This window comes from Liolophura sinensis, chromosome 10 (genome assembly GCF_032854445.1).
Source record: "Liolophura sinensis isolate JHLJ2023 chromosome 10, CUHK_Ljap_v2, whole genome shotgun sequence".
Classification (NCBI taxonomy): Eukaryota; Metazoa; Mollusca; class Polyplacophora; order Chitonida; family Chitonidae; genus Liolophura; species Liolophura sinensis.
In genome coordinates this window covers 2,747,741-2,769,855 of record NC_088304.1, presented here as the reverse complement: position 1 = coordinate 2,769,855, position 22,115 = coordinate 2,747,741, and the positions used below count along the sequence as shown (strand labels likewise).

The window sequence follows — 22,115 nt, the reverse complement described above, 5'->3', positions numbered from 1 at the left end:
TTATTTTCTCATATTTGACTGTTGTTTCACGTCTTTCTCCGGAAATTTTCATTTATACGCAATGGCGGTCATTTTTTCTTTGGGCTGTGGAAACTGGAGCTCCCTAGCTATACCACCTTTGGTACGTGAGAAGGTCTGTCAACAACCTGCGTATGGTCGTGGGTTTTCCCCGGGCTCTGTCAGGTTTTCTCCCACCACAATATTGACCGCCATCGTATAAGTGAAATATTCTTGAGTACGGCGTAAAACTCCACTCAAATAAATAAAGTAATAGTGTAAAAGTGTATCACCGGTTAATCTTTTACATCAAGCCTTTACGGCATATACACATTGTCAGAACACAGAGATACGAAATATCACGGTTAAAACGGAAACCTACACAGCTTGAAAAAGTTAAAAAATTAAAACGTAAGTGTAAAATAAATAAATTATACAGGAAAATATAATATGATATTAATTTAATTATATTGCCAAGTAGAAATCTTGGCAATATAAATTAGCAAAGCAATTTTGCCAGTTTAAATTCAACATGAGATTTTCTTGTAGACTGCGTTTACCTATTATGACGAGGACATTTTTCCGCCGTGTTCCTTCAGCTGTGCGCAAAATGGTCACAAGCAAAACTACAAACTGAATAGAAACTGGAAACGCTGACATTGTTGTTTTGGTTTGATTTATCCGTCCAGTTTACCTACGTGTGTGAGCTGAAAGAAGCTCGAATAGTTCAATAAATGTTCACAATCGTTTATCGACCGACTTGCCTGCTTTTGTCCCACTTAGATATGATACATGTACTTGAGGTAATCGATGTGCCTGCAGTTTGATTGTATTTCCTTGTCTGTCAATCAATAAACTAAGAAACAGTGGGCAGGTTTGGGTGTATTAAATAGAATGTAACGTAATGTGTGTATTAAATAGAGTGTAACGTAATGTAGGGTTATTTATTGGCAGAAAATCTGGTCTAATGATGTCTTATATTTACGCATACGTGGAGAGGGCGCGTCAACCTTTGCCTGAACGACTTGCGCACTCGGATGGGGTCAAAGATTTTTAGCGAAAGCATGTCTTTATTTGTAAGTTTCAAACATACAAAATTTAAAATCGTCAGGCTATTTATACATACATGTACAACACACAATAAAACGCTCGACATTTGGTGATGGCAATGGCGGTTTAATTATCACAATTCTCAAGTTCGAGAACTTGTACATTAGTTCTAAACCACGTGTATCTCGGCTCATATTTCACTGTCCTATCTGCAGATTATTGGATTCTTTTAGGTTTCTGGAGATTATTGCTGAGAACCTGGTACCTAACTCTGCGGTCACTTAATGGCTGGAAATCTGAAATGGTCTCAGCTATAGCTTGTTCCCTTAAACAGTCGCAACTCGATACCAAAATTGCCTTTAGTCAGTGACATATAACAACACAAGCTCTACACAGGAATATGTTTGAAATCCATATTCTTGCATAGACAATTAAGTTAAAACATTTTTTCTAATTCACAATGTTAAAGTTCGGTTTCGACAAGAATTCACTGCATTGGGTTTATTAAAAAAAACAGTGGCATTTTGGTAGCCAGTATGTCTGATTTAGAGACAGCTGAATATAGGCAACTGGTTAAACGAATGACTACAGACAGTTTATAGCACTATTTATTTATTTGATTGGTGTTCAACGCCGTACTTAAAACTATGTCACTTATACGACGGCCGCCAGCATTAGGTGGGGGGAGGAAAGGGAAACCGACGGTCATCTGCAGGTTACTAGCAGACCTTTTTAGCACTTGAATCTGGGCTGTAACTACATGTAGGTGTCAATACTGATGTGCTCTGTACTAATGTGCAAATGTTGACATTTCTTACTTAGCCAATGACATTCCACTTTCATATTTCAACTGTGAAGACGCAATATTTGCTTTCAAATATGTTGGCGTTTCATTTTAGGAAGAAAGTCGAAGAAATAGGGTTAAGCGTGCAAATGCGCATGCAGACATTAAAATGAAAACTTCACAAATTTGGCACTATGAAGGATTTCAGGTCACGTGGTAATGGCAGAGTGTCGACATTTTCTGCTTTGTAGGAGCAAGCTGCCCAGATTGTCGTCGATGATTCGTGCTTTAGCGACCGAACAGAGGTCAGATAGTTCGTCATCGTGGAATGATATTCGTAAAGAAACTCATCATTGGGTAAAACGTCTCTTAGGTTAGCTTGATATCGCTGTACCAACCTGACCGGAAGATAGTCACATAGTCGCAGCAGAGTTGTAAGGTTGGATAAAGACACTTCCACAGACGCTCTGCGCATGCTATCAGCCTTGTCCTTCGCCAAAGAATGGCGTCCAAGACAGTACATCGTCAGCGGCAACATGCCCTTGAACTTCGCCATGGGATCGGCGCCATGTTTCATGAGAAGGCAGAGGATCTTTGGATCAACGCCAAGAGCGGTGCTGCATCGAATGTATTCGTGCAGCACCGTCATGTTTGAATGTTCTCCGTCCCCGAACAAATGATAAACCGCCGCCACCTTCCGAACGTCCGCGCTGTATTCCAGTAAAAGCTGAAAACACCGCAGTGTTTTTTCACGTAACAACGCCAAAGGTTCGTCACTGGTCTTGGCGCACCTGTGGGCGGCGTGAAATAAACAAAACAACGCGGAGGGATATGCCTCGCGCCCATAAGCTTCTGCTTCGTCGGGATTTTCCGTCGCGGCTTCGTCAAAGTTCGGATCGGCTCCGGCAGCAATCATTGTCCTGAGACAGTGCAAAATGCTCTCGATGTCTTCACAGGAAGTCGCATTTGGATCGGAGAAGACAGCCTCGCTACTCAACACACTGTACAGCGGATATGTCCTACTGGGGGACTTAGCAGTGACGTCATAACCATGCTTCAAAAGCACCGACGTCATTTCCGCTAAACATGGCTTTAACCCTTCGTAAAGCGGAATCGGATATTGCGACACCACGTGGTAAAGGTTCATCCCTGAGTACAGTGAGCTGGTGTCCACATTTTTGCTGAGAAGAAGGTCCAAGCAGTATGGTTGGTTTTGGCGAATTGCAATCGCGACTGTTCGTAGAATATCGTCTTTGGAATGTTTACCCAACTCTAAAAGAAGCTTCAGAGCAGTGGCTGACTTACAAATAGTTGCTAAACCTAACTGGTTTAAAGAAACCCTTTTCCAAGATGGTGCGCGATTAATCACATCGCGCTCGTACCGATCCAAGAGAAACCGAACACAGTTCAGGCGGCCCATCATTGCAGCTACGTCAATGGCTGAGACTTCTTCTTTTTCAGTATTTCCCTTTGTTTCGCTGTCAAAAAATCTCCTCGAATCAACTCCTGATGGGGTTTTGCTCTTGACAGGAATAGGAAATTCGCCGTGTTTGTAAACGGCTGGAAAATCAGAGCCCAAACGGTCCAGCAAAAGCCCGGTGATCGTTCGAAAACCAAGCTCACAAGCAAGATGTAAATACGGAACACTGGTCTCGTAGTTCGGCTGAAACAATCCCTTCATGAGCAACAACAACACCGCTTCCTGATTGTTCGCCAGAATGGCGTAGTGCATCAAGTCGAAGGATCCTTGGTCCCTCCAAACCTGTACATCCACGCAGTTGCACTTCTCGATGAGGTATTTTAGTTGTGGGGTCTCCGCATCGTCAATGATGGCGTCCCTCAGTTTCTCAACGTTAGCTTTAGGGGAAGGTGAAAGGCTTGGTAAATCCGCTTTCCCCGACATTTCAAAGTATTGCCAGCCTGTAACAAGAAGGTTAAACAAAGTAAAATGTTGGACTGAAATAGAATCAGTGAAATTACCCATGAGCCTTATTCGTAGAGCATTAACTATATAGAGTATTAAAAGGAAACTTGTCCCTAAATATTGAAGGGCATTTGTAGCATCGACTGATGAGATTCATGAACGAATATACCTTCAATATTTCAATACTTCAAAATTCCTGAACAAAATTTATATGCACTGATTTTGTTTTTAATTCTGAAACGATGATGGATTTTACTGACTATACTACCAGTACTCTGACGTCATACTCACTTCTTTTTTTCTGTTTTAAGAGAAATCATTTACTACTTCGTGGAATATGGAACAAATATTTGATTTCAAAGAAAGTTTTTAAATAATTTAAAAGTAAATATTTCACCTTAATTTTAAGAAAGTGGTTGTTTAAACACCGGTATATATAAAGTCATGTAATTGCGCGTCTTATGACGCTCTATTTCATTCTAATTGAAATGAAAACACAGTGTGCAATTCACGAACCACGGACACTTAAATTGTAATTCCATATATTCAACCCCATCACCACAATTTGAACAAAAAGCAACTACATAATACAGTTCACCAGGACAATCATTTCACTGCATATTTATTATGCAAATAGGACAACAGGAACGCGCCCATTGTATGCTTTCCCTTCATTCTGATTCACGTATAGCCTACTATGCACACTATGCATCTTGTGCCCGACTTTTAAATACCTCTGTATTATAAGCAATCACACTAAGGACAAATACGGCTGCCTTGGCAAGGAGAGATTAATTTAAACCCTGACCCTATAAGTTACTTCGACAATCTTACCTAATTTGTATCCGAGCATTTTTGCTTAGCCGAATGTTCTTCAAAACCGTTTGCAATATAAAATATGGTAATTTTTACAAGACGTAAATTCTGTCTTCTATAAGGAACACCTGTCTGGCTGCAGTAGATACACCTCTGTGCACACTGATATATGTTCAGTATTAACTAACTAATCACGAGATGGACATATGTGTCACGTGACATCGATCACGTATGCTCCAATACCACTACCAATAAGGGAAATCTCGCTCTGTGTAGCAAGTGACCTCACGACACCTTGTGAAAGCAATCCTAATTGCATGCATTATTTATATCTCAGCATCTAGAACATCTTGCGTTAATTGTACTCCACTGTAGAGGGACACCATCTGGTCTTAGTTGTTCACTCCAAACTAAGTGTGAAAGATAAAGCGCACACAAGCCGTAACGATCTGGCTGTTTTAAACATTAACCTTAAAGGTAAGTTCAAGGTCAATAACAACATAGCATTTTGAGTAATTCTAGACCACTAACGCTAAATTTGATTTGTTTATTTGATAGGTGCTTTACGCCATACTCAAGAGTATTTCACCTTTAAAACGGCTGCCAGCATTATGGTGGGAGGAAACCAGTGACATGTAATGAATTGCAATTAATATCATTGCATTTTTTTTCACCTAATTCTACTCACGCCATTGTACTAGTGAGCATGCACATTGCTATTATTTAAGCATTAGCATGAACAAAAAAATTATACCTTAACTGAGCTAATTAAAAACAAGCTATATTTCACCGGTTAAGTGTGACCATTTGCCGATTATAACACTGTCGTTACTACTCTAGTTTTACTCTTTATACTGTTTGTCTTTCATTATATCGTTATTCTAGAAAACTGAATGAGGTTTGAGGAGCTTCGCGGAGAGTCAGTATGACGTTTGACCAACTTGAGTCTAATTAAACAGATAGACTGAGTTGTGAAACAAATGATTACCGTGAACGTGCTGATGTTCACAAGATCGATCGAAGTATGGTAGGTATTCTGATGTTTGATCACCCACTTCCACCAATTTTATTATTCTTTTCTGCGCTTTAAACCATGGAAGTCGATTCAGACTATCTATCTGCAGTTCGGCAGGCTCAGCGCTTTATCGAATTATCAACGGTAATGCAGCTATACACCCACCAAGTTCTACAAAGTAAAGCCGAATTTGTGTTTAGCCATATGTGCATGGCCGCCTAGCTGTGTCTGTACATTGGCAGGAATCAGCCGGGTGGGGATCAAAGGGTGAGGCTAATTAGACCCAATGTCCTTACACACGTGCCCGTTTACCCATTAATGAGATCAGGCAGGTTTTATACAAATGTACAGCAGAAGAAAGACTTGCTACGTTCTCGAAGTAACAGTTAACTGATTTCCTTACTGGCTTGTTATTAAAATATTTTTATACAGCTTTTTTTACATAGTGTCGGAAAAACGATATGTTATTTCGAAATGACAACGAAGAAAACCAAGATTTGAAGTACGGGTAGGGTAAAAATCTCTGGCGGACTGTCCTGACAGAGAAAACAAACTGTAATAGCTTACTATGTCAGAACAGCCCACCGGGGGTTTTAAATATCTAATATAGGCCTATACTCGACCGATGGTTCTGATACAGGTGTGTGGTGTGCCAAACCCTAGTCAATCCCCAATCGATAAATTAATCAACCAATCGCTCATGTTCACTTAGCAGGCATGTGTCAACAATTTATTCAGCACCGGTAGTACTAGCAGTAGGCCTATACGGAAATAAAATGTCGCCGATCGGGATTTCATCCTGATTTTTGTCTAAAGGCAAGGCTCCACTGAGATGAGCTACACGGTGCCTTGGTAAAGTGCCTAGAAGTACTTACATTAAAGGACACATGACACTCAGTACGTGCCTGCAATTAGCGTTATGCCCCCACATACGAACGTGCACAGTCCCCGTTTTTGTTGTCAAAGACGCCTGTTGGTAACTGCCGAAAAGCAGATCAGGCGACAAGAACGACAATGTTGACTCGGTAGAGTTTTTTCCCCTGGACTGTGTCACTTTCTACTGACGGTGTGGCGAAGCGATTGAATTCTAATTTATATGAAAACAAAGTTTTTAAAAGTATTGTTCCTGTAAATCTCACAATTTAGTATCGCTAAACTGTAACATTCAACGTATCAATCTCTGCTTTTCAAAGCAATGCTCTTATAAAATTCATATGTTGGGTCATAACTGTTCCACACATACATGTAGAACTGAAAATGCTATTCCCCCGCCCCTTCCCCCCATACATAAATTTCTTTAAAAAGTTAGTAAATCCAAGTGATAGGGGAAGGAATGTATGAGAAATGAAAAAGTGATGCGATCTAATGTATTCTGTCAAAAACATACAATTAATTTACTCTTGAAAGGCTCAACTGATTTAGACCGAAGCGATAACATATTACTCGCTAAGGACGTGCACACTTACATAAACGATATAAATAGATTTAGAGATTTAGAGAGAATTAATCTAAAAACGAATTACTTATAAATTAAAACTCAAGCCTGTTTAATACTTTTACATTTATATTTAAGTATTTACATGTATATAATAATGCATATAATGTTTGTTCCAGTAATTGTACCTTTTAACCATTTTTTTTCCAAACTTTAAAATGCTATGAAAAATGGACACAATCGATAACATTATCTTTATGTCAAATGATACTTTTGTGAGTGTTCCACACTTTCAGGATCATGCATACATTTCAGATTATATAAACGTTAAAAAGTACTGCTGTTTAAGACTATGTTACAACAATCACTACGTGGTGTAACATTTTACGATGCACGTTGATGTACAAAAGTCAAAATAATCATACATGACCGTACATCATTTATATAGATAAGTCGAGGACCCGACTGAAAGACTTCTAGACACTGAGATATTCATTTTAAAAAGAATTCGAAATTCCGATTATTGTTTAAGTAAGTCTGTCGGCTAATGATAATTTTGTGAGAAAACTGTCAAGCTAATCATATTTTGACGCGAGTGTAAGAAAAAGAACAAAATCGCCTCTCTTATGTCTGCCCATTATACATGTTATAGTATTGCTATAGATATCGAGTCGTTTTATTGTGTTAGTCCAGAATTAGTCCTGATGTCGTAACTTCGCTAACAGAGGTTTTTGCGTCGGTTGTAATCTCACCCGTTTCCTCCATGATCATGTATATACATATTTATTTATTTATTTATGTATTTATTTGAACAAAGTCACAAGGTAAGGGATTTGATTGGTGTTTTACGCCGTACTCAAGAATATTTCACTTATACGACGGCGGCCAGCATTGTGGTGGGATGAAACCGGACAGAACTCAGGGTAAACTCACGGCCATACGCAGGTTGCTGCAAGACCTTCCCACGTAGGCGTACGACCGGAGTGAAAAGCATCATGAGCTGGAGTTGAACTCACAACGACCGCATTGGCGAGAGACTTCTGCAACACTGACTGCAATCGTTGAAAGGCATTTTCTTGAATACTCGGGAGAGGTCACCATATCACTATAGCAAAGATCGGCACAAGGGCGCCATATCAGTAGCCTATGGGAGGTGGCGTCACACCAGTATATTAATGAATTGTGCATATAAAAGATTTTTTCAATATTAAGGTATGAATCATTTAAAATATATGTTCGCTTATCCCATCAGCTTTCGCGTAGCCCATGTAGCAAGACAAACTTGTAGTTATATGGTGTCCAGTGTCTGTTATAAACCTTCTTGCATAAAAAGTATAGCAAATGTACATGTGTGTAAAAATGCATAGTCCTAAAACCTCAAATTGTTTGTCTCGAGGAAAAGTACAGGTAATCATACTGGGCCCATAAAAATTGCTTTACCAGCTGTTACTTCAACATGATGTTATTTGGAATGCTGACGTGTTTCATTTTCATGGGACGAGGTGTTAAAAAAAGCATGCTACGGTGGGTTTTTATGCAGATGAGTGATTTTAATATCGCTACGTTGCAAAAATATGTTCGCTCTTTCCAGGGCGTTTTCTGCTGCCAATACTTCAGTTACAAATTCTATGCTTTCATTACAGATGAAGAATTACTCTTAGGTATTGTAAGTTTTCGCAAATCATGTCATATTTTGTTTTGCGGTCTCTATACGACAGACTTGCATCCGTCAACATTGTTGATGCTCTAGATGCGGAAACACCCGGAGATTACCGAGCCGAAAGTATTTGACCTACATACGGGACATGTAATTTAACCTGACGTGGCTTTGTTGATATCGGCGGTTCACCGTCTCATCCTTAATTCCCAACTGTTATATATTGTCGGAACATTGCGCCTGTAAGTATCCACTTTCGCAAATTCTTTGTTTTACTAGAAAGAAGTTTCGTCAGTGGCAGGAAGTAGTCATTAGTCTCTTCTTTTGCCGGTTTGCTCTATTCGGGCAGGCTTTTTTTTATATGGTGGAAGTTAGTTGCAACACCAAAATCACAGTTTTGTATATGGGTGGTTGAGTCTTGAGAAACAGTAAGTTACTTGTCATTTGTTTCGTCGGCTCCACTCAGTCAGTCTGAGTGCATCAACTTTTAAGACATGGTCCTCAAAATGAATGATGTACAGATGTGTTACAGACTGACATGCTCGCCATCTTAGGCTATCATGTTTCTTTACGTTTTGTCAAAGTTAGCTAGATGTTGGGCGTTAACCTGTCGGTAGGAGCAGTTATATTTGATGATGCAATGTGATCTTCACTTCATCGGTCCTCAGCTTAGGATCCTCGAAACATTTACATAATAGCAGTGTGAGAAGGATAGACTGGAGAACGACTCCCACTTTTAGATGCACTAGCTTAGTAGCTATTTTCAAAATCTTTGCATTCAGTACAGTACCGGTATCATCGAGGAATTAGAGGTTACATTCGAGATCGCGGGCATGTGGGCATTTGCCGTTTTACTAACGCCAACATACATATTCGCTCACACACGGCGGTGAAAACATTGTCTACATAACATGGAGGTCAGTACAAAACTACTTCATAGCCTCATAAGTTCACAAGCTATATATGCTGTGCATATTGTTCTGTTGTCTTACATACTATAATTTCTGGCTATTATCAGCCATACTTCTCAGAATGTCGTCTAAGATTGTTCATTTTCCTATACCCTCCCACGTTATCTGTCACGGCTTTGTCTGCTTGCCACTGCCTACTATGAGTGAAGTGCAATCACGGATACTAATGATACAGCTATGATTAAGTATACAATGTCTAATTCATCAGACTAAAACACAGAACAAAACTTTTGTTTTACGCTGATCAACTGAGAGTGAAAACGGATGAAATTGGGCAGGAAACTTCCATGATCAACTGTTGCTTGTTGGTGAAATATTACAGAGAAAAAGCTGTCCTGCGACACTTTTCAATGCATATATGGTGCTCATATTTTTGCTCTGTACTAAATACACCCTTTTCTCCAAATTGTCTGTCAAACTAATTCCACGTTCTGTGGAAATCTTGCGAGACCCAGAAGATTTATCCTGTTATAGCATTTTAAAGATTTTGAAAGAAAGCTAAAAATTGAAGAAACATTCATCAGACAGACAGCTGAAAATATCTGTAAAATGCTTTCATTTACTCTTTGAGATTTATTCAAAGATACCGTTAGTTAAATGCATTCAAATATTTGAATTCTGTTCTGAGATATCACAAGAAGATTTTACCACTTTGCACACTGTATTTGATGTTAAAATAGCTCATATTAGCAAGAATTGAAAGATTATAATAAAAAAAAGTTGAGGCATCACCACCTGAATGTAAAAGGCTTCATAAACTTTCAGCCCGCTTGCCAGGACAAATGTTTGTGAATCCTTTCACACTTACCTGTAGAGGCCTCGGGGTTTTTAAATGTTATCACTGAAGCCCTTGTATGGCTGTGAGTCTAAACCAGTGAAAGAATACTTTAATAATGTCCTTGAAAAAAATTTGCCTTTTGGTGAATATAAAGAAAAAAATTTGTGACATCTTGCCTCTTAATGTATGGTTCATAAAGCTCACCTTATAGATCAGACATCAGACATTTGAATTCAGTAGCAAAAAAAATCACCCCCCCCCCCACAAAAAAAAAACAAAACAACAAAGCAAGCCTTTCTCCTGATGCTCCATACATTTATCCTGTCTTTTCCTTTTCCTTTTCCTTGGGTTTGAGGGTTACACTGTTTAGATCTAACTACTCAGTTCATAGGTATGGTTCTTGATATTCCCTTTGGCGGCCTAATGGTTAGAGCATCTGCCTGGAAGTCGGCAGACCTGGCTTCTAACCCAGTTTGGGTCATATCAGAGGCTTGGTCCAAAAAAGGGGTACTTGATTTGTAATGTTACTGCTTCTCTTGGCACTCAGCACTGAGAGATTAGAGCAATCAAACAGAGTTGGTTGGCCTGGTGTCAGTATAATATGACTGGATGGGGTGTCATGTCTGGTGTCTTTAGCATGACGATTTAGTGACGACAGCAATTTGGCGGCATGGACTCGCCCTGCTCCAAAAAGACACAGCTTATACATGTATACACATTTAATAGCCCCCCCTCATCATGTGACTGAAAAATTGTTAAGTAGTAAATAATAAATTTGTAAACACCTGGTGAAGCTTCTGAGATCTCTATGCTTCTAGGTATTTTTGTTGTTTTGTTTGTAATTTACTGTTAAATTGGTTCTGCTTTCCTTGAAGCTGTCTCACATTTATGGTAGTTTCTAGGTACATAATTACTAAACGACACTAGCTCTGAATTTTATTCATCACTCCTGAAGCAAGAAGCTGTTTATTGCTAACTTGCTGTAGCGTATCAGTACTGAGCCAACCAAGAGAGATCCTGTATGCTAGCCGATACGTGCTGTAAATAATAAATACAGGTAAATACTCCGCATTTTAGTCTAGGTAACTCAGCCATTACCTTAAAATATGTATTTATGAAATTATGGATATGCAGTATTGGTGGAGAAGGCAAACTTTTTTTCACTGCCAAAATATTTCAGGTTTTAGTGAAAATTTTGAAAAGTTTGAAATTTTTAAATGAAAATAAATGCTGTGACAGAAGGAAATGAATATACCCTAATTTCTCAAACTTCTTGCACGTGAAAGAGCAACTTTCTGTACAATTTAAGCGCAGTTTTAATTTCATTTTGGAGACAAAACTGGTTTGGTTGGATTGACTAGATTCAGGGCTTCACAAAAAGTATAATTTTATTAGTCAACACAGAATAATGCCTTCAGAATGTACCTGAATGAACACCTTGCGAACATGCGAAAAAGTTGAAGAATTACGGTACACATTTATAATCATTATGAAGTAAAATATTCCATATACATGTGCAGGTAGGGAGCTATAGTATGCTATCTCACCTACATATACATCTTCCTGATCTATAGGCTTATAGTGTACACACGATTCTAACAATTTGTCATTTTGCCTAAAGCTGTCCTGGTACAAAGCACATGGTTAGCATTACTATACATGTGGATACTGTAGTTTGGCCTAAAATTTGGCCTGTAAAAATGTACTGTCAGAAGCCTATAAATAGCCTAAAATTATACATTTGGTGCCAACACCTGAGTTTTTTGGATAAGAAATTAATCAGATTTGGCAATGAAGTCTTCAGTGGCCCTATAAGGTGGATGAGTCAGCCAGGATAAAGCCAGATGTGTCACTTGTGTCACTTGAAGAATGCAAAACTATAGGTGAAATACTGGTAGTTGCGATAGAACATTTTTCATGTTTTTAATCTGAAAAAATTCCGTTAACATATTTCAAACAGGTTGAAATACATGTATCAAGTTTTACCTAGAAAAAATTCCCACATGGAAAAAACCTGTGAGATCTCTATGTTTGTAGTTTGGTACATTACAGTGTATATTTTAAACACTTTATTTACCTGTGTGACAAGTAGACTGAGAACTGTCTTCTGTATATACATGTATGTACATATGCTATAATGAATTATTACACTCAGACTATTATATGCGTTTCAGATCAATCCAGGCTGAGGAATTGCTCCCAAAATGTCAGATGGGTTTGATCCGTGTGAGTGCGTGTGGACGCACGAACATGCTATGCAACGACTCCTTAACATGGTAAAGTGTTGTGTTGTTAACTTGAAATGTTGTCCAAAGTCTCTAGACATTCCAAACAGTTGGCACAGTTCAGAGTTAAACCGGGCGGAATTTTATATACATGTTATATCTATAAGTATATGAAGTCTATACGTTAGAGAACAAAACTGACACTACAGTTAAAAAAATATTGACAATCCGTAATACCATTTAACGGGTATAACTAGGTTTTAATGTCTGTACTAAAGCCCTGGGTCATTTGTCAAGAGATAAATTTTGTTTCAACTTGCAAAATGGTATGCTGTAAATTTGTTATAATTTGGTAAAGCAATCAGATTACATCGTCTCTATGCCATTGTGATATAAATGAAATTATATTTGTCAGACTTGATGGAAAGCCGTAAATAAAGATTCAAACAAAGAAGCTACTTTAAATCCACAAGAAATTCATTCAGAAAAGTAAAATTTAGATGTAGTTTGAAAACATAATTCAGAAGATGTTAAAGGCTAAGATGTAATGTTCCAGTCTGGACAAACATAAACTTTACAGAAATTATAAAATATCGTGAGTTTCCCTAGGGCTCTGCTCGGTTTCTTCTCACCATAATGCTGGCCGCCGTATTATAAGTGAAATATTCTTGAGTACGGCATAAAACACATGCATAAAACGGATAAAAATAAACAAATAAATAAGAAATTATAAAATAACCTGTTAAAGTTATAATATTCTATTAATGTGCCAAAACACGTATATATAATATCTGTACTCATGGTTGGTTAGGATCTTTGTGAAAAACAAAGCAAACAAATCCCAGGTACATCTGTGTGTGAGTGTTCAGTAACTTTCATCTTTAGTTTGTCAGAAAACTGGTCCCGAGTAGCACGTACATGTACTAATATTTAAACTGTTTATCAGTTTATTAGTTACACAGGTTTTGAAGAGCCAGAATTGGTATTGATCGTGCACACATTTTAACATTAAATGTAATTGTCTCAGTATCTGTGGCAACCTGCAACATGCCGATTAGGTAAATAGCCCATGTACAGTAGAAACGGGCTGCTTATGAAAAAAGTTCTTCTTGTAGCTAACAACAAACTCTTGTTGCATATGTTTTGTTTATCTGCTTTTTTCAGTTGAGGAACTCGCAGAATACCTGCAGTGACACAGAATGTCTCCAGGAGTGTAAGGACCGGCTCCTTGCCATTTGTTTATTTGAAACATGTATAATCACATCATTGATCAGTTTTGCAAACTAACATGAAGTTTACATGTGGCTCACCAAAACAAATCTGTCATAGTCGGTGTTAAACATGATTTGTCCCCAGTGTGGTGACTATAAAGCATTGCAGTGGATGTCATTTGGGATGAATTTTTTTTAATGTGTGTTTATATCACGGGATCTACAGCGTACCACTTACCAATTTTATGCAACATAATAAAAGTGTTTCAGGAAACCTGGCTAATCAGTGCCATGCGCTTGTGCCGTAATAGTGATGCTGTGACATGTAAACCTCTGTACCTGTTATGTGCTCATGTAGATGTATACACTTCATGAGAGATACCTGTGTTTACGTGTGTAGGCAGGACTGGAGTTGGCATTTCATATGGTTGCAATAGTGTGAATGTAGTTACAAATTTATTATTATATGCAGAGAATTAACCTTCAGAATGAATATTTCCTCACTAAACAAAATATTGCTGTACATTCACAAAAGATGGTCCCCACTAAATGTCAAAATGACCTTTTTACATGATTAAAGGCTTTACAGCAACTGAAAGGAATTTTCCCAAGTGCAAGTCGTGTTATTGCAAAGTGGAAGTTGTTCTTCCTGAATTCACATATTGTACTTGACATGCCTGAATTTATGTTTTCTTGGTATGAAGTATAGTTTGTGGTGTTCCCAAATGTACAGTTCTGCTCTCAAGGAATGTACATTATGCCGTTCCCATATGCATATTATGCTGTTCCCATAGAAAGCACATTATGCTATTCCCCATATACACATTATGCTGTTCCCAAGGAATGCACATTATGTCATCCCATGGACACATTATGCTCCTCCCAGGTAATGCACATTATGCTATTCTCATATACACATTATGCTGTTCCCAAGGAATGCACATTATGTCATCCCATAGACACATTATGCTACTCCCAGGTAATGCACATTATGCCATTCCCATATAGACATTATGCTGTTCCCATGAGTGCACATTATGCCATTTCCATGTACATATTATGTGGTTCCCAAGGAATGCACATTATGCTATTCTCATATACACATTATGCTGTTCCCATAGAAAGCACATTATGCTATTCCCCATATACACATTATGCTGTTCCCAGGGAAAGCACATTATGTCATTCCCATGTACATATTATGTGGTTCCCAAGGAATGCACATTATGTCATCCCATAGAGACATTATGCTGCTCCCAGGGAATGCACATTATGCTATTCTCATATACACATCATGCTGCTCCCAGGGAATGTACATTATGCCATTCCCATATAGACATTATGCTGTTCCCATGAATGCATATTATGTCGTTCCAATATACACATTAGGATGTTCCCAAGTAATGCTTATTATGTCTTATTATATTATACACATTATGCTACTACTATGTAATGCACATTATGCCATTATACGCTTTATGTAGTTCCCAAATTTACATGATGACATTTCCAAATGCTCATTGTGCCGCTCTCATGAAGACATTGTGCTGTCCCGAAATGCAGATAGAGCCATTCCAATTTGCACATGGTCCTCTTCTCAAGTGCCCAAATGTACATTGTGCTGTTCTCAAATGCAGACTATGTTGTTAGCAAATGCAGTCTTGTTGCCATCTTTAAATCATGTGATAATTAAATGCACACTGTGTTGTTCCACATGCAAAATGTGTTCTACAGAGAGGCATAATGTGCTGATTTTAAATGTGCATTGGATTGTATCCAAACCACATTGTGTTCTTCTCAAACACACATCAAGTTGCTATCATGGTGTTAACTGTTGTAATATTGTACTGCTGTTACAGTGCCTGGGTCCAACACTGCTCTGGATGGGGGGTTCAACACAATGATGATGATGATGCTGGGGTGGTTGGTAATTGCCACAGCCCTCTTTCTTTTCCGTCCCCAAAGTTTGAGAGGCAGAGGGGATTCCAAGCCAGCAGGAGGAGGAGGAGGAGGAAACGTGAGTGAGAGCAAAAGATTGGAAGTGGATATAAAAGAACGCAAGCAAAGTGAAAGTGAAAGAATGAGAGCAAAGTGAAAGTGAAAGAATGAGAGCAAAGTGGAAGTGAAAGAATGAGAGCAAAGTGGAAGTGAAAGAATGAGAGCAAAGTGGAAGTGAAAGAATGAGAGCAAAGTGAAACTGGATGGTCATTGGTTGGAGCCCGGTTTCCTCCCTCCATAGAGCTGATCGCAGTTGTATAAGTGAAATATTCTTGAGAATGATGTAAAACACCAATGTAATGAATAAATAAAGTGAAAGTGAAACTGTGAGGGAAAAGTGAAAGTGAAGCCATGAAAGCAAAGTGAAAGTTAAACCATGAGAGCAAAGTGAAAGTTAAACCATGAGACCAAACTGAAAGTGAAACCATGAGAGCAAAGTGAAAGTTAAACCATGAGAGCAAAGTAAAAGTAAAACCATTCATGAGAGCAGAATGAAAGTGAAACGCAGCTTTTTGATATTAAAGAATTGAATTTTAGGGCCTTGAGTGACTAAAGCAAAGATCAAACAAGTGAGAAGTTGGTGGGCAAAATGAAATTTAAACTGTTCATTAAAAAAAAATTCTTGTTAAAGTTACCAGTAAGCACATATGTCTTTTACATGTCTCGTCATGTTAGTCACTATGAACTTGATTCATGAAGTGAATGGATTACTCAGACAGTTGGGCATCAAACAGGTAATGCATCTTGCTGATACTAGCATATCTATTGTCGTATTACTTTTAGGTCATCTCAAATGTTGAACAGCTCTTGGCCTTCGTAATGGTTTTATTGATATTTATTGTTTCCTTGCAGGGACCAAGTCCGCCTCCCCCAGCTCCCCCTGTACAGTAATTTACCAAGGGGAATAACTGTTGACGACTGTGATCAGGAAGTGAAATCTGTAACCATTACCAGGAGTACAAGATTTATTCTGTAGCCATGGAAATGGACTACAAGTTATATTTTTGTTTAACGACTGCTTTGAACCTTGATACAAAGACACTTAAACGGGGATGGGGGTGGGAAGTAGTCTAAAGAGTGTATATTTGATAGATTGTGTCACTGGAAACTAACAATAATTTCTGTCTGTGATTTGCTTTATCACCAAATTATTTATGAATTCTGAATATGTGTTGATAATTACAGTGCCATGAAGAAGTGTTCATGTACCCGTAGGCGTCTTTCATTGGAACGGGGGAAAAACAATTTTTTTTTTAGACAAGGATGTAAATTTATTTGTTGTTGTTGGGGAAGCTATGATGTAATGTTAAAGACTTGTATGGGATTTTTATTCAAATGTAAATTGTATTATGTAGATATTGTATACATATGTGCATATGTGTTGTGCGGTATGGAGTGTTCACACTCGACATTTGTAATGGTTACGTACACTGGACAGAGATGATGGGAACAATCCACTAAGCAGGACTAATTACAGAGACTGTAATTAGAATATTGTAATTTCCATTATAGCAAAATGTTTTCAGACAAACCCAATCTAAGGAACCATTTAGTCCTACAGCCTATTCCACAGAGCGGTTTTTTTCACTGCAGTCAGAATATCAAATCTCAGTATAATATTCCTGTCTCATGGCTACATAAATTGAAATTTTAATGTAATTGTCTAAGAATAACATTTATTAAGTGTTCCCAATTTTAAGTTCCGAATAATTAAGTCATATTTGTTTAAGTCATATTTTCAAATTTGACAAAGATGAAAACTGACTTTGTGGAAACTGTCACTGGTGCTTATGTTAGCTCCACGGGGTCAGGCTCAGTGCACTCATCCTCACAGGATTCTGTCATGTCTGTATTCAAACAAAGAAATGTTGTTTTAACTTTGTAAAAGTAGCTTCAAACTTGTAGCAGTTGAACCTTGACTATGCTTTTTTCTTTTTCTTTTTTTTTTGAGAAAGAATTGTACTGTGGTTTCATAGTGTAAGTAGCGCTCAGGAATCCTGTAAATTTGCCGTGCAAATGATGCTGTTGTAAGAATGACAACTAACAGAACATGTTGATAGCAAGGGAGAATTCAACAAAAGCTGTAAAAAAAACCCCACAGATTACTAACATTTAAATGCTTAGTTTTGTCGCTTGAAGAGTTGATCAGAGCTCTGTTTAGTGTACACACTAATGTATCATACTTCATTGTCAGCTTTTGTGAAAAAAAATGCACTTATATTCCAGTCACAACCAAAGTGTACTGAAGCAGTCCCATATCAGCATGTAATGCCAGTGTGTGGTAATCTATAATAGTAAGCTTCATGATAAATGCCTGTTTATTTCATTTAGCTCTTATGGTAATACGCAAGTTTAAAGGTTTTCGATCAGCAAGTTGTCTTTGAGTTTCATGTCTGTAACTTGCCTATTACCACAGCTTTCTGGGGAGAGTCAAACTAATCCTTGCAAACACTTACTGAGTGACCCTGAGTGACAACACTCATTTAATTTTGTGTTTTACTGGTGAACCAAAACTATAAAAGTGATCCAGAAATGGAAGAAAAATATAACAGAAAATTCACCTGTTCATTTTGATCTGATGTTTTCTATTGATTTTCTGTATTTCAAGGCTTTCTGTTCATGTATATTTTCCACAAATCAGATGATTTTAATTTTTTTTTTTTTTATACCCTCCGGCGACATTGAAAAAAAGATTTATTCTGCTCGTAAAACAGCAATTAAAACTTGTGTGACTTAAAGTGTAAATAAAAGGGTGGTACTGTGCAAGCCTAGCTAAAATTCTCATCAGACGAATCAGTAGCAAGCTACCAGTGGGCTAGGGCCTTGCCTGTGGCATGGTTGGGGATCTAAAAGACTGAATTTTTTAGGCTGGTTGGTTTAGTAGAGGGAGATAAAAGTACCAAATTTTATAGATCATAAATGTTTAGATAAATGGATATGGTTATAAATTTAAGAAGAAAGTATATGTATATATTATTTTGTAAGTAAAATGATCCTTAGCTACCTGTACATTGTTAATGTGTATTCATGTACCGTATTTCACCGGAAGTTTGGCGGGTATAACTGCACTGTCAAAAGCACATAAAGACCTTAAAGCAAAACTTTTGATGCAAAGGTTGAAGTTTGTGTGAGAGAGATCAGTTGAACTTTTTAAAGGATCGTATGTGCTGGGTGGATGTATGGATCAGAATCAAGCAAAATGTGTCACTTTTAAATGCTAAACTTTTGGTGAAATACAGTACATTCAAATCATTATTTTTACACATTTCACTAACTAATAATGTACAATACGTGCAATGTTAGGAAGCATAACTCAAGTCATTACTTGACAGATGATCAGAGTTGTAGCTTACAGTGTAAGTCATTACTTGACCGGTGATCAGAGTTGTAGCTTACAGTGTAAGTCATTACTTGATCGATGATCAGAGTTGTAACTTACAGTGTAAGTCATTACTTGACCGATGATCAGAGTTGTAACTTACAGTGTAAGTCATTACTTGACCGATGATCAGAGTTGTAACTTACAGTGTAAGTCATTACTTGACAGATGATCAGAGTTGTAGCTTACAGTGTAAGTCATTACTTGACCGGTGATCAGAGTTGTAGCTTACAGTGTAAATCATTACTTGACCGATGATCAGAGTTGTAGCTTACAATGTAAGTCATTACTTGACAGATGATCAGAGTTGTAGCTTACAGTGTAAGTCATTACTTGACAGATGATCAGAGTTGTAGCTTACAATGTAAGTCATTACTTGACAGATGATCAGAGTTGTAACTTACAGTGTAAGTCATTACTTGACCGATGATCAGAGTTGTAACTTACAATGTAAGTCATTACTTGACAGATGATCAGAGTTGTAGCTTACAATGTAAGTCATTACTTGACAGATGATCAGAGTTGTAACTTACAGTGTAAGTCATTACTTGACAGATGATCAGAGTTGTAACTTACAATGTAAGTCATTACTTGACCGATGATCAGAGTTGTAACTTACAGTGTAAATCATTACTTGACAGATGATCAGAGTTGTAGCTTACAATGTAAGTCATTACTTGACAGATGATCAGAGTTGTAGCTTACAATGTAAGTCATTACTTGACAGATGATCAGAGTTGTAACTTACAATGTAAGTCATTACTTGACAGATGATCAGAGTTGTAACTTACAATGTAAGTCATTACTTGACAGATGATCAGAGTTGTAACTTACAGTGTAAGTCATTACTTGACAGATGATCAGAGTTGTAACTTACAATGTAAGTCATTACTTGAACATAACTAGAAACATGAGTGATATCTCAAAACCTAACTGAGTCATAATTTAAAACATATCTTGAGTAAAGAAAAAATGCACATGAACATTATTTATACATTCACAAGGAATTGGTTTTTGTGCACAGTACATAAATGTATATATAGGTACGATTGAAAGGTTAGGTGTGAGAGAGGGCTCCCAATATGTACACAGCATGGGATACCTTTACATCTTGATCAAGTCTTGGGCATCTGTGCCTCAGTCAGTGTGATATTGTGAAATTCACCCAGTTTCATATTGATCATGTCGGTACTGGTTTTGGCATTGCAGAAACATTCTGAGGTAATATTTTATGTCCTGATCCAGGGACAGTAGTCATAACATCTATATGCATCCTTGGCTCTGTGTCATGAATGTGTAATTATTACGGTTTTTATTTTGTCATACATATAGTTTAAGACATCGATGATTGCTGAAACTTGTTATATATAGGAACAGTGCTGAAATATGGGGTATTCTTTGGGCATCATTTTGTGTATGGGCTCATTTGATAGGTTTCTTGTCGGTCCTGTCTTCATCGGGATTGACCTGTTTTCATATTTTGTCATTTTTTTTTAGAACCAGTATAATTTGGTTGGTCTTTTATGTTTGGTGACAGGACTCTATGTCGTTACATATTTAAGATGTCGTAACAGAAACAAATAAATAATAAAGTACATCAGCCTCATGACTGAAGTACTTCACCTAGAGAGCAGAAGTTCTATCTTTATGCTACTAGTAAACTTTTTCTTAAGATGAATCAACGCCACCTGTTCTTGTACGTTCTTTAATAACATATGTACTTGTTATCTCTACGTTTGTGTCAGTATCCAGTCAGGTGCCGAAGTGGCTGAGGTGATTAGCACATCAGCGCAGCGCAGCGAACTTTTCACCAATGCCGTGAAAGCTGTTCAAGTCCACCTCATGCTGGCTTCCTCTCAGTTCATTTTAGGGCCTGACAGCAACCTGCGGATAGTCGTGAGGTTTCCTCCCGCCATAATGCTGGCTGCCATCGTATCAAATATTTTGGAATACGGCGTGAAACACCTATGAAATAAATAAATCAGTGTCCAGTGAGATCGACTCTAAAAATCGTGTTTGTATTTCACTTGCAGCCATGGCGTGTTGGTTTCTAACCTAGCCATCTGAGAGCATTGTTGAGATAGCCTTGGTGGCACTGTTTTCAGGGTTTTGACCCTAACTGGTCAACAACTGAGCCATCAGTGAAGATCATTGATCATTTGTTTCCACATTTGTATGACTTACAGGCTGAGCTTCCACAGCAGGTGAAAAGTTTTGCGTTTTCAGTGGAAAAGATCACCAGTTATTTGACAAAGTCTGCCAGTTCACTAAAGGTACTTTAGTTTCTTTCCCTCATGAAAATCACTGCTGGTGTATGATTGTTAAGTCCAAGATGTATAGCTACATGAGGTGTCGGAGGCCACCCCAATCCCAGGTCAGGTCATTTATTTATCAGTACGCAGTACTTCAGAAAGTGGCCTTTTTGGTAACTGTATTTCACCTCAGGTTAAGTTTTTTCATGTAACAAATTTGATTCCCATTGATTCATCAATGTGTTAGAAACTGTTTTTTGTGAAGTTTTCCTCTCAGAAAATGTATTTGTTGGCAACAAAGATGTCTGAAGCCTTTATGAGCATCCAGAACTTAGGGGGAATAGAGTACATCACATTGATAATGGGGTAAAGTACATGTACGTATGCACAGAGGAAATCAGTCCTACCTCAGCAAGTACCTGTCCTTGTTAAAACTTCACAGTTGTTACCCACACAGAGGATGCACCAGTCCTACCTCAGCAAGCACTTGTCCTTGTTAAAACTTCACAGTTGTTACCCACACAGAGGAAACCAGTCCTACCTCAGCAAGTACCTGTCAATGTATAGCCTTCACTGTTGTAAGACACACAGAGGAAACCTGTCCTACCCCAGCAAGTACCTGT

At 38.0% G+C, this 22,115-nt stretch overlaps 2 protein-coding genes across 2 annotated transcripts; one reads left to right on the top strand and one right to left on the bottom strand.

Moving 5' to 3' along the window:
- Positions 1–1,549: 1,549 nt before the first annotated feature.
- LOC135476780 (uncharacterized) lies at positions 1,550–6,562 on the bottom strand. The gene is made up of 2 exons (XM_064756910.1): positions 6,462–6,562; positions 1,550–3,751 (listed from the first exon to the last, which is right to left on the bottom strand). Exon 2 carries the CDS (start codon positions 3,732–3,734, stop codon positions 2,010–2,012), a length of 1,725 nt encoding a protein of 574 aa, XP_064612980.1. The 5' UTR covers positions 3,735–3,751; positions 6,462–6,562; the 3' UTR covers positions 1,550–2,009.
- A 2,264-nt stretch (positions 6,563–8,826) lies between these two features.
- LOC135476152 (small integral membrane protein 14-like) lies at positions 8,827–20,923 on the top strand. The gene is made up of 5 exons (XM_064756075.1): positions 8,827–8,920; positions 12,602–12,703; positions 13,817–13,865; positions 15,723–15,880; positions 16,714–20,923. Exons 2-5 carry the CDS (start codon positions 12,632–12,634, stop codon positions 16,750–16,752), a joined length of 318 nt encoding a protein of 105 aa, XP_064612145.1. The 5' UTR covers positions 8,827–8,920; positions 12,602–12,631; the 3' UTR covers positions 16,753–20,923.
- The last annotated feature ends 1,192 nt before the right edge of the window (positions 20,924–22,115 follow it).

Excerpts from the sequence above, each read along its gene's own strand:
- LOC135476780 (XM_064756910.1), bottom strand. The coding sequence starts at position 3,734 with ATGTCGGGGAAAGCGGATTTACCAAGCCTTTCACCTTCCCCTAAAGCT.
- LOC135476152 (XM_064756075.1), top strand. The coding sequence starts at position 12,632 with ATGTCAGATGGGTTTGATCCGTGTGAGTGCGTGTGGACGCACGAACAT. Across the intron at positions 13,866-15,722 it reads CACAGAATGTCTCCAGGAGT|TGCCTGGGTCCAACACTGCT; the intron begins GTAAGGACCGGC and ends CTGCTGTTACAG. Across the intron at positions 15,881-16,713 it reads GAGGAGGAGGAGGAGGAAAC|GGACCAAGTCCGCCTCCCCC; the intron begins GTGAGTGAGAGC and ends GTTTCCTTGCAG.